This window comes from Elaeis guineensis, chromosome 1 (genome assembly GCF_000442705.2).
Source record: "Elaeis guineensis isolate ETL-2024a chromosome 1, EG11, whole genome shotgun sequence".
In the NCBI taxonomy this organism is placed as follows: domain Eukaryota; kingdom Viridiplantae; phylum Streptophyta; class Magnoliopsida; order Arecales; family Arecaceae; genus Elaeis; species Elaeis guineensis.
Genome location: NC_025993.2, coordinates 154781041 through 154794681, shown reverse-complemented (window position 1 = coordinate 154794681; position 13641 = coordinate 154781041). Strand labels below are relative to the sequence as shown.

At 35.0% G+C, this 13641-nt stretch overlaps 1 protein-coding gene across 7 annotated transcripts; it reads right to left on the bottom strand.

Moving 5' to 3' along the window:
* Positions 1-794: 794 nt before the first annotated feature.
* On the bottom strand, positions 795-12189 carry LOC105039146 (ferredoxin-thioredoxin reductase catalytic chain, chloroplastic). 7 transcript variants are annotated; one of them, XR_012134926.1, is made up of 8 exons: positions 11928-12189; positions 9262-9374; positions 7977-8026; positions 7793-7864; positions 4995-5168; positions 3520-3580; positions 1133-1180; positions 795-1011 (listed from the first exon to the last, which is right to left on the bottom strand). XR_012134926.1 is itself a non-coding variant. In XM_010915167.4 (7 exons), the coding sequence occupies exons 1-6, from the start codon at positions 12031-12033 to the stop codon at positions 1136-1138; spliced, it is 447 nt and encodes a 148-aa protein (XP_010913469.1). In that variant the 5' UTR covers positions 12034-12189; the 3' UTR covers positions 795-1011; positions 1126-1135. The 7 variants fall into 7 exon arrangements, 2 of the variants coding, with proteins under 2 accessions (XP_010913469.1, XP_010913468.1); XR_012134927.1 differs by having other exon boundaries at positions 1126-1180; positions 5017-5168; XR_012134928.1 differs by having other exon boundaries at positions 5017-5168.
* Positions 12190-13641: the final 1452 nt, after the last annotated feature.

Sequence of the window (13641 nt, the reverse complement as noted above, 5' to 3'; positions counted from 1 at the left end):
TTTATAAAAAAAATATTTTCATCATTCATAATTAAAAAAAATAAAACTACAAACATTAAATGCGCATTGCAAAATAATTGCTACATGACCCAATCAGATAGAACGGCATATTTTTACTGCACCGTATGCAGTGCATAAAAACTCTCATTATAAAATATACTACCTCACACAATTTAATTAACCCAATGATGGTGACCTAGCAAGAAACATATTATAGCTCATAGTCAAAGCAAAGCAAGATTTCCAGGAGATCAAGTGCACAATTTAGCTCTCTCCTCACTCTCTTCTACAAGGACGATTGACTGAGAGGCTCGAATTCCTACCACATTCTAGGATTATGTCATCAACTGCATAAATTAAAGATTTTCATAATATATCTTTCAACGGAGTACTCAAGCAAGTGAAGTTGTTGCTACCATAGAAAATTATTCTAGCAATGTCACCTGTCAGATTTGGTTAATTTCCAAATGGTGAAAGAAGTTATGCAAATAGAATCTTGCTTCCTAGCCCTGAACAGATCATTTTTTTTTTACCACAAATAGTTTATGAAAGTAATATTGTCAGAAATGTTTCCCGCATCGAACAAAAATTTTGGCAGACAATGAGTGTTCATGTCTGGCCACTCCTGTAAGTTTTACCACAGCCAAAATGGTAATCGGACTGAAATAATATTGTATCTTGGTAGTTGCAGATCATGGATGCAGCATTGTTCACCCTGCATACCCTCCCGTCGGCATGAATTCAACTTATGAAAAAGGGAAATTCTGTGCTCCAAGTTTGCCTGGTTGCACATGTGCAAACAAATCAGTACTGCACCTAACATAACCTGGGGATAATTTACATGCTGCTATGCTCTTGGAAAGGATAAATGAAAAGGTCTCTCCAGGACTATTATATGCTTACAACATACACATACATTAGTTGGCCACTTGACAGATAAAATACGGGAAACTAACACAGTACTGGTTAAACTTTTGATGTTGCTTCTTTGATCTCGTCCAAGGTGATGGTCTGTGAGACAAAAGAATATGGCAGGATCAGTAAAGAAAAAAAAAAAAAGGGATTTTTTTAACACACACACATACATTAGTTGGCCACTTGACAGATAAAATACGGGAAACTAACACAGTACTGGTTAAACTTTTGATGTTGCTTCTTTGATCTCGTCCAAGGTGATGGTCTGTGAGACAAAAGAATATGGCAGGATCAGTAAAGAAAAAAAAAAAAAGGGATTTTTTTAACACACACACACACACACACACATACATACATACATATATATATTGGTGCTATGCTTGTAATGTTCATGAATCGACTGACTTTAAAAAAGACATCATTGCAAAAATATACATCTGATTAGCTTCCTATATATCTCATTTTTGAGATCTATCCCCACATAGCTAAGAATTATAATAGTTTGTCCCAACATCATACTGCAATATCAAACTTAATCCCTGCTACACTTAGAGGTACCAACCCAAATTGGCTTATCGAGAACTTGCAACAGATGATTATGTTTCACTGACAACAACTTTAGCACTATGCATCCACAGATTGTAATAAAGGATCCATCTAGTTGACATATGCAAGGGAAGTTTCTGAGAGCAGTAAATGACCCCTGACAGAGCTATCTACTTACATTTACCTCTATTTTATTTACATGCAAGAAAGGAGGATATGATGACCTTGCCAGTACACTAGAAGAGGAAGGGTGGGGGGGTGGTGTCCAAAAACATACAATAAGACTTGATAGAGTCCTGACTCCTTTTCCTGTTTTCTTTTTAAAGAACTTTCAATATCAATTAACAAAACTTGCCATGGGAAGCTAATCAACTTTCCCAAATAGAGACTCTCCAAGGGGTGGATGAACATTGTGTTCTGCACAATGTTGACCAAACAACTTCAATAATTAATTGAATTGGTAGCTGTCACCTTCATTTGTACAATATTGAAAACAATGAATAACTATTTTAGGTGAAGTCAACGTATGCTAGTTTTCGAAGAGGAGGAGCCTACATGGAAATAGGAATATATCCTGATTTCTTACAAATTCTTGCATTCCATGAGAAATTGAAGTATCATCATAAACTAGTATCTAAGGCTGACACGAAGAAGGTTTGCAGTAGAGTTAAAGCCTTAAACAAACAAATAGTTCCTTCAACCCTACTAGAGGATCTTGGACAGAGCATTTTTGACCTCATTTAAAAAAATAATAATAATAATTTAGGGCAGCAACACCACTTCCATTGAACCTGAAAGAGAACCAAGAAAGAGAACTGCCTGTCCTCTTACCAAAATAAGCCAAGAAGTACCTTCTGTTTAAAGTTCTAAGGATATCAAGAATGGCAACTAGCATGGGCATAAGGACCTGAGGAGGATCCCACTTAAAAAGTTTGCACTTTCAGATGACTAATCAAAATCAAAAGAAGCCCCTTTTTACGAACTGTTCCAAGCATAATTATTTGCATAATGTCTATAACTCCATTTTTGGAGAAGAAGACTTGCAATAAACCATATATCTCTGCATATCATTGCATGCACCCTCTTTTTACCCAACGCTCTGAATCATGTAACCAGGTGCCCATGTTGCTGTTCTAGGTATATTTAGCTATTTTTTTCCTTCTATCTTTTAAGTGACGGCCTACATCATTTAAAATAGATATAAGATAGAAATCCCCAAGGACCAGAATTATTCTGGCGGTCATATAACTATTCTTAAGTCCTAAAAGCTATGATGAATAAGTGAAGTTTTATTTAGTTTCTTATAGTCTCTTTACCTAACTTCTTGTCTCCTCTATTCCGTTGCAGATTTTGTGCAATAACTAAAACTGATCCATGTATGGACACTTCCCCTCATATCTAACTATACTCAGATCTCCACCAACATGTGGGTTTGATAATCCAAGACTGGAGCTGCACCATCAAGGAATCTGCAAGGTCAAACAATAAAGATTCTTTTATCCACTTCATCCATATGAGATGGGTGGGCAAAGTGAAAAGGTGCTTCTGTTACAATAAGTGACTGACACATGACTTGGCAGCTTTCTATTTTTTCCTTAAACTACAGGTGGAAGCCTGACCGAACAGATATGAGGACAGGATCAAGCCCAGTTCTCTTGTATCAACGCAAGACTTTACAACCCAGCCAGTTGGCACCATCCAATGCTAAATGCTATAGAATGTTGGCAAGTAGAAAAAGGACAAAGAAAATAAAAAAGTTAAATAGGTATAAAGTAAATTGATGAGCTAGAAATAACTGGATATTAGTTCAAACAAAAGAAAATCCAAAAGAAATAAAAGAAAAAGCAGAAGCAACTTTATTAAGTAGGTGCATGACCTTATACATAATTCTTATCAAAAGTGTCACATTTGGCATATGTAATATGTTAAGCATGCGATCCATGCTATGGCCTTTTGGTGATTAATACCCTTCATATCACCTCAGAATTAGCAATAAAATGAATCTCTGACGGGACTCAAGATTATTTAGAAAACAAAAGAACATGATAAATCACATACCTGTTCTGTCCCAGCAAAATCATTATCAGGGGTGAGAAAAAGCATACAATGGCATTCCTTCCTGCCAAAAAAAGTATAGACGTTAATTGAAAACCTAGAAGATCACATCATATCATCAAAGTTTATGTTCAATTTTTCCTCCTAAAACATTACAAAAAGAATCAAATTGGTAATAAGATCATATGTAAATGGAAAGCAAAAATATAACACATTATTTCAGTATACAAGCTACTTGAGATTAATATCCTCCAAAAAACATTAGCTTACATAAGTAATTCTTTGCATTAGATATGGTAAATAATGATACAAAATTCAGCACGTATTCATTTTCTGACAGTATTTAGCCTAATTTGTCCTTAAAACAACCAGCAGTCCAGCATAACGTAATCATATTAGAAATAAAAGCTATTCGTATCTTGAGAGTAGCCATGATACATACTAGAAATAAAGCTGTTCGTAGCAACGATACATATATATGTACAATATTCACCAGAAATTGTCACTCACCCTGTCTTGTCTATACAAAATATGTATACTAAATCAAAGTCATACTTTTTATTAATTTGATAAGCAAGTTTTGTTCAGGCAGCGCAAAAAGACAAAAAACAATTGCATACAAATAGGAGACAACATTGTCCAAGTAAGCGATTTGTCGTTGCCTTTTTCATGCTAATTAGTTTGGCAAGTTGTCGTCAGAACGAAGAGCACATGCAGGTGCAACCTCTCTACTACTTAAAATCTCTAATTTGGTCATGTGGACAATCCTATAAGGTCTTGCTCATCTCCTGCACAAAAATAATGAGTAACAATATCCGCAAAATCATGTTCGCTGATGACATCAATAGAGGGATTTCCTAGGCTTCCTCAAAGTTCTATTTGGAACTAAGACCTCATAAATTCAAAAATAAGTCAAAAACTAATTTCAGTTAAATCAGACATATAATCAGTCTTCATCAATGAATAAAATATTCCTTGAAGGATACAATAAACAGAATGAAGAGTAAAGTGGGACAAAAATGTTGAAGACTAAGTGGAAGACGAGAAGATAGAAGGAAGAGAGAGGACAAGAAAAGAGCTGAAGTAGGTTATAAAGAAATGAATTAAAGAAGGAAATGATCAAACCATCTCTGGTATGTCAGGAAAATACCTCAGGTGGTTGGATTATGCACCCATAGATTGTAGATTTTCACAAAATTCAATGCAGACAGGCACAATAAATACAACCTTTGTATAGCTGATATAATCACTTAATATGATAAGTCACCCAAACTCAAAACTGCTATGGAAAAAACTCAGCATGCAACCCTTAAACTCCCAGAAACTGGTGCACTGATTTCTTCTGCAGTTGACCTTAAGTTGGAACATAATATTTGTAACTTGCATTGTTTAGAACCTTCCCTTAAAAGGTCAATGATTGAATCTTAGATGCAATGATAGTGAGCTCATACATTCATGGAAAATTATAAATTGCTTACATGAAAATCACAACTCGATTACCGCTAGACATTCTCATTGGACTACTGATAATGTAACTGTTTGATACTTCCATCCAGATCAATTTGCAAGTAGCATCAGTCATTGCTCAATACCACAACACTTGATCTTGTTACATCATCACCTCCTTCATCAGCCCACCATTATCATTATCCCTACAAGTGTAGCTCTTATTGTTAGTATTTTTCATATCTATATAACAAGACACCATGTTACAAAGGTGCAAAAACATGTGGTAGACCTAATATTTGCTGAAGGTCCAGCTTAGCTAGAATTATGCTTATGTTCAATATTTTAGTGACAATTAACCTTGCATATAAATTATTTACCACCTCTGTTGACCACTTTAAAGACTGAATCAAAATGACTTTTTAAAGTGTGCATACATTGGATAATGGAATATTGCAGTTGTATGAAGTATGAACTGACTGAGCTACGGTGGAATGGGCCTACTACATCACCCCTAGATCTTTACATGCCATAATTGTTCACATCAAGTTCCATAGGCAACTAGCGGTTTGCCTATCAACTTCCATTTCATCAATTTTGTCATATACAACTCGAGATAGAATCGAGCACAGCAATTTTACTTTTTCTAGCAAATATGATGGCTGATGTATCTTCTTTGTCTTCAAAACTCTTTCATAACAATCATCTATAATTTTTGGCCCAGATATTGCAGTCACAGTAATAATCCATCATATACAACTTGGATGGTAGTACTCAGTTTTTATCATTTAACATATGATCTGCGCAGCTTCTACAAAAACCATACAGCATCACAGCCAAATTACCCCTTTAACAATTATCAGTTCAGCAAATACTAGATTTTTGCAAACTTATTTGAGACATGCAACCTACACATTTTAGAAACACCTCAACTTGATAATAGGATTGTTCAAAGAAAATAAAATCCATTACTACATTCTTTTGTTGTTATTTGTTCTATAAATATATGTGTAATCAAAAAGCAAAATTACATAGTTATAGCGTTATTTCTAGGGATATCAAAACACTGAATCTAGGTCAAGCTTATACAATATCTTTTATGGGCCTGATCCCATAACCCAGCCTGAAACAAATATAGAATTAGGTTCATCGCTTAGCCCTCAACATCTCTAAACTACAACGCATGGTAGCAATGTGAATCTAAATTTTGAAAAATAAAATTGCAGTAAAGGGATATCTAAAAACTTCCATACAAATTAAACTATGTTAATCTCTAATTTCAAAATCTGTTAATCCCAGATCTTTTCAAATCCATTGAAGGAAAAGTGTTTCTCTATCTTCATCATCGCTTCTGCAATAAGTCAATGTTGCATGGACATGCATAGGAGAATCATATTCAGATGGGTATGCAGATGTCTGACTTGGCTAGATGGTAAAGGGGAATATGGGGATACACAAGATAAATTATAATTTTAACTAAATCATATATTTGTACCTTTAAACATTGTCTGATTAAACATTTAAAAGAAAGTGTTGAAAAAATATTGTTTTTCTTTCAATATACATGTTTCTCATTCAAACATCCCAATTACCTGAAGGTTAAAGATACATAATATTATGCAAAGTTGTTGCAGTATCTACATCCTTGACCAATCTCTGAAAAGAACAAACAATCACTCCCAACACTGCAATAGAGGATCAAAGTCATTGGGAAGAGCTAAACTCTCTTCCAGTATTTAAAAGTGGCTACCAAAGAACCTCATAAGTATCAAAGTGTTTGATACTTATCCAACTTGGATATGTATCTGAAACGGATTTTTTTTGGAACTAGACACAAGTGCCCATGTAATGTAGAAAGCTTGATCTACTTCTTCGTGAGACCTCTTTATATTCACCTACCAGCACCTTCCCTGCCTGCCCTTCCTTCTGTGTTCCTTTTTCCTGCAGTTTACCTTTTGGTGCTTGTCAGCATAGCACTATAGTAAACATTGCACATTAACCGATTCAACTGAAAGGTTAGTCTTGTGCTAATGCATCAAAAAAAATGGAGTCTTATTCAGTAAAGTTAAAAAAACTGGCTTCATCTTCTTTCCACCCATACGGTCCCATCTTCTAGAAAATACATGACTATCTCAATTATTTTCTTTATCTATATATCACTTCAATTTAATTTCATACTTAAGATAATATTAATGTATCCTTTCCAAATCCTATATACTGCTTTCTTTCTTATCTTTCATTCTCTTCAATTCTTCTTCAGACTCAAATCAAATCCTTCCTCCTTTATTAGCATTAAAATTCACAATCTCTAAAATTTCATAATCTCTAAATATTCCATCCATGATCCCATAATTTTGTATCTTTTTCAACCACATAGATTAATACCAAAAGGGTTTCCTATCATCATAATCCATCTCCTCAATTCAAGGCAACTGGCCCCTTGATCATTTTAGAACAAAACAAAAGGCAAAAAACAGCAACAAGACACATGGTTTCCTTTCGGCCCTCCATCTTCTAGTCATTATTTTCCATTCTTTCTTGACAACGTCTCCAGCACACATAAGCACCAGTGCGCGCGCACAAGACACAGACATGCGCGCGCGCGTGTACACAGAGGGAGAGAGAGAGAAAGAGGTGGGGTGGGGGGAGAGGAAGGGGGATGATACATACATAGATAGATAGATGGATGGATGGATGGATAGAGAGAGAGAGAGAGAGAGAGAGAGAGAGAGAGAGAGAGGGAGAGAGATTTCAGGGTATATAAAATTCTAGGCAATAGGCATATTTGTATATGGGGAATCTTAGAGTCCATGTAAAGATGATACTGCACCTTTCTCGCATAGGTACGCATGGGCAATTCCAAAATCCCTGTCCCACCTCAGCAGCTTTGTCATCATAATGCCTGAAGTATAAGTCACAGGAAAGAATTTCAGGGATATAAGACCAATTAATTCAAAGGATAAAAAGTAAATAAAAACAGAAGTAAAACAGGAGTTTCTGAGGTCAATAATAACCTGCAAGGACAGAGTGGTGCTCCAAGTGAATCTTTGTGATCAGCCAGCCCCTGTTCGAAACACTAATTTCTTAGACCAACAGAATTCGAGACAATATTTCTTAGAGCAATGGAATTCCTTTCACATGCTGTAACAATTATGGATGAGATCACTATGTAGCAAACCTTTCAGATGTTGTAACAAGGATTCTAGTCTCCCACAGAGATTAAACAGGCAAAGCCTATGATAGTCTATATGAAATTAGAAGGCTTATGTGAGGCATAACTCCCACTGAAATCAGATTTCAGTGAACCTGGACCCCATTAGAAAGGCCTCTTTTAGATCTGAATTGATAGTTCATGGCTCTCGACCAAAATCAAATGCTTTATGGGTCAAAAAGTAGCTGAAAGATATGGCCTTAACTTAATGACCATTTTCTTCAGATTGTAGTTATAAAAAGATTCCTTTAGTCAGAAGTAGGGTCTGACTAAAGGCTGTAGGGTCTGACTAAAGGCTGTCTAAGGGCAGTTTTACTAAGAGTAAATTTATGTAGCTTGCAGAGGGGGTGTAAGCATAACTTTGTAATAAAGCATGACTTTTGTTTCATTTGATTATTATGAATTATTGATTTATCGCAGTGGATTCCACACTTTCATCTAAAATCTCTTCTAATTCTTCCTCTCTCTTCTTCCATCTCCATGTTTTCTTACTCCTCAAGATCTTAAAGGCAATGCACATTTCTCCGTGCTGTGTTATGTTTCTCTTTCATCATTGCAATGGTCACATGTAAGACCCACCTTAAAAGCCATGCTTATTATATTGTGACTTTCAGAAAAATATGGCAAGAGGGCAAATAACACAAACTTCCCATTCTTTGGAAGGTTCCCACAAATAGCAAGTGTATCTTCATTATAAGCAGAATCAAAATTATCCAAAATGAATAGAAGTTCCATTGGACGAAGGCCATCATGAGACAAGACTCATTATAGATAGGCTTTCTTCGTGGAAACTAGATGTATGATAAATCCTTGTATTGGCTACATTGTACATCACGTGCTAACCACAACACTTGCTTATACAGAAAACACAAATCACACAAGTCTAAGAATGCTCCCAATTTAACTAATTTCTCCACATCAACCTGATTTCAGTTACCGTGTTATGGTAAACATACCATTCAAAAGCTCTATTATTTCCATCAGACAACTAATACAAGCATTAAGGATAAGACTTGCTCATATATATTGACCAACAACAATATGATTTAACAACACGCTCATGTGAGGCAAGTTACTCTAAATCTTACCTTGATGACAACAGAGGTAACTCCTTTATCAGCACAGAAATATGTTCCAGATTGTTGTGCATACTTCTCTGAGAACCTCCTCATTATGTCAACAGACTTTTCAGAAGGCTCTACTGCATATATCACAATATCAGAACTCTGCAGCATCTTTTTATACACCAAAACATTTCATTTGAAGAGACTCTTCGCAAAAATATATACAAATTTCATTTTGATTTTCAGAAGCCATGTTGTTCATTTTCCCGGTTGTCTTATCATCTTTATATCAAATCTACATACAAGTTATAAACATTGATAAATAAGTAAACATGAACTTTTCTGCTATCAAACTGCACTATAAATAAGTTAAACCTCAATTCTTAATTGGGAAAAAAATGAATCTTTTCCTCTACTATTACAAACCATCTATCATATATTAAAGAATATTATAATTTAATCAGCTCACTAGAAGACATGATGAATTGTTGACGAAGACCCTTAGGGTATATCTGGAATCATCGATCAATAAATTTAGTTTAAGAACTATCAAAATAGGAAATAACTGCAGGCCAAACTACCCTTTTCTACCTAAAAATATTCAAATGATAACTTTGAGCATTCAATCATACATTTTACTCAGCATAAGGATCTAGGAATTAGAACTATAAGTAACTTGCATTGCAAAATTGGATTTTTTTCTTTTTTTTTTCTTCAGGGATTTGGAATTGCATTAACCAATTGCTTATTTACAGAGATAAAGATAACAGATGGACCATAAGGGCCTGTTTAGATGGCCAAGTGACTTGTCCTTTGAATAAGATGTGTTTTAAGATCGGGTTTCTATTTAAGTGAGAATTTAGATGAGTTTTCATTGCATGGGGACTCTTTCGAGTGCTCTCCTGAGCATATAATCCCATAAAAATCAGGATAACCAATTCCTATTTTGAGGTGGATTCCCAAGCTCCAATCATTTTGGGACTCTTTGAATTAAAATTTCTGATATCAGTAATGATTTCTTAATTCAATGGTTAACTTCTCCACAAAACCCACTATATATGGTCATAGTCGGTGAATAAACTCTCTGAACATCAAAAAAAAAAACTGGAGCTCTACTTCGTGCTCGGTAATATCCAGCGAATAAACTCTCTGAACATCCAAAAAAGCCCTAGGGCTCTACTTCATGCTATAGAGGGGCTGAGTGAAGGTGCCTTGGGAGGAGGGACACGCACCCCAGCCTGCCCACCAGATACACATTTCCACCTTCCCTACCAAGTCCGACTCATGTCACCCCTGTCCTTCGACTCATGCAATCACCAAATAAGCTCTGCACAGGCCCACCTAGAAATGCCTTGGAGCAAACACCTCACTTACAGTTGGTTGAATGACATCAATGCAAAACTATAATTTCCAAGCTTCTATAGACTTGGGTGCCTTTATTTTTTGGTAGAACTTGGGTGTCTTTATTGGACCTCCCTTTTGTTACCCTGCTCCATACCAGAGGCAGCTTTAATTATTTTATTCTAAAAGAAAAGAAAAGAAGAATTATATGTTCTGGATCATTGCATCCCACTTCCTCCTATGGGCTGCAGCAACTAATTTCCTCTCCAATTCTTCAATTTTATGCAACCCTTGACACCCCCCCCCCCCCAACACAAAACACAAAAAAAAAAAAAAAAAAAAATAATAATAATAATAATAATAACCTTCTCCCACATTTATTCGTTATACATAATCATATGCATGTGTAAATGTGTGCATTTATATCAACTATGCAGTTTCAGAGCTTAAATTTTCTATAGTGAATATAATGAACACATTTGCTATTACTTCCAATGACATTCATTCCATCATGTTCTCTCACAACCAACCACTCCATGATGTCCATCGTCTTATTACAAGATTTGTATTTAATTGATCATAAGCAACCATTTTGCTTAGGTACTAATTAGGTGAAAACATGTAAATACACAAGTGAAAGAAATATTCTTGATTCCTACTTCTCTCCTATCGAGCTTTAAATTTATGATTTGCAATAAAACCTGGTAATATAATCACAATCCACAAATCAGATTCTAATAGAAGAATGCTCAGGAAAATTTCATATCCTCTTCTAGCACCACCAGAACCACAAATTCAGTAAAAGCCCCAAAATCGCTGCCACAAGAATGCATCACTATCTTTATCCAAGTAGACTACAATTAGCATCGCAACGCACCAACGGAAAGCTAATTCTGAAGAAGATATTCTCTTCTTCGTACATCTCACAATCGCATCGACCGCACAACGCAAAACAGAAAAACAAACACAAATTTGTCATCACAATCCTCTTAGCGATGAGTATCTATATCTATTCAACGACACCAAAATATGCATCGGGTGGAACCCAAACCCTTCAAGAACGCACGTAAATCCTAGAAGGTGTTACTTGACATATTCCAACCAGACCCTTCTCCTTACATGTTGCAATCCCGTTCCACTTCATAGCAGCCGCTGAATTCCCGTCGATTTCAACAGTTTTTTTTTTCTTTTTTTCCGTTGAATTCTTGCCGATTCCAGGATTTTGGGCAGAAAAATTGGGCCATGATTCTTTCAAACCGATTGATTACAGTTTCAAAAGTTCGTTCCCCGCAGAATCAAGATCATCAGGCGGTGAAATGAAGCAAGAAAATGAGAAAAAGAATCCTGACCTTTAGATCGGACTAATAGACGGTAAGGACGTGAGGGCGGCGAGGCTGGCTGAAATATTGGAAGTGGGACGCCGTGGAAGGCGGTTCGGGTACTCATCGCGGCCATTCCAACGATAGATCTTGGTATCACTTTTAAAGAAGACGATCTTCCCCTCTATCTTTCTTGAAGGAAAAAGAAAAGGGCGGAAGAAAAATTCTTTTGCTATAAATAAATAAATATCTTCGTTTCTCCGGTCACATCTGTTTGAGCTTTTGTGCGCGCCACTCGTTCGAGGCAAAGGATAACTCAGCAGCAAGCGGCTGGTGTCTTCTTGATGAACCATACATAGCAATATTATCATCCTATTTGTCCCATGACATGGTCTGATCACATATATATTATATTAACTATAAAACCAACATTATTTACCCAAAAAAACTATAAAACAACCTTTTAGATGACATGGGGTTCACCATTGGCGGGATGCTAAATCCATTGCACATAAATTGCTTTGGAAAATAACCTATGAGATTTAATATGTGGAATCAAAGTTCACCGATATTGGATCCCATATCATTATCATTGTTCTGTATGGTAAGAGATAATGTACCAATTGTTGGTACAATAAAAGATCAATATGGTACAATATGAAATGCACTTGATGGTTTAGTCTAATACGACATTTCATATATGAAATCTCCATTTTTATTATCTCATAACAGCTCCTAAGCAATGTGATCAAAATAGTTTAGATATACGACTCATTATATTCAACTTGGCTACCTTATATCACAAAAATTATTATCGTTATTTATAATTTGCACTACTGATCTAAGTAAAATAATGTTTTTCAAGTTAAAATATGTATACTAACTAGGCTAACTAGAAAAATTATTAAATAGAAATACGGACCAATAATATCATTATTAACTGCTACTTTTTATCATAATATCAAATGATAGCTGCTATAATTAATTACTACTTATTTTGAGATCAACTTGATTTAGTTAGATTTAGTCAAATAAATCTGTTATAGCTATTGCATTGATCAAATAATAATTTTGAAAGAGAACCTTTAGAAAGGATTTGTCATATTATAACACCATGCACATCATGGGGGAGGAGAAGGAATGAGATAATAATAATTTGGGTATGTAATCTTTTTCGGCTTATATTTCAAGAATTTATGATAGGTTAGAAAGGATCTGTCATATTATATATAACACCATGCACATCATGGGGGAGGAGGAATGAGATAATAATAATCTAGGGTATGTAATCTTTTTCGGTTTATATTTCAGGAATTTATGATAGCAAACATAGAAAAATAAAAGGATAATAGAAATTCTTTATACATACATGCATGAATTTACGATAGCAAACCTAGGAAAATAAAATGACAACAGAAATCCATACATACATACATATGTATGTTTTTTATGTATGGTAGGTAGGTAAGTGGGTGGGTGTATGTATAAGGAAACAGGGAAAAGGAACTTATATATCTAAGTTTCTCCTGGTGAACATTTGAACAAGTCTCAATATATTGGGTGCTAGAACTTGATATAATAGAAAGGAATTATAGAAAGCTAATTATATAATAAAAAAAATATAAAGCATGAAATAATCTTGCAGCATCTTCTTGATCTCTCCATTATTTATATTTATATGAATATTTTATATTTACTATATTTGAATTTTATCCTATATTAAATTTTCATGGAACCATTCGAT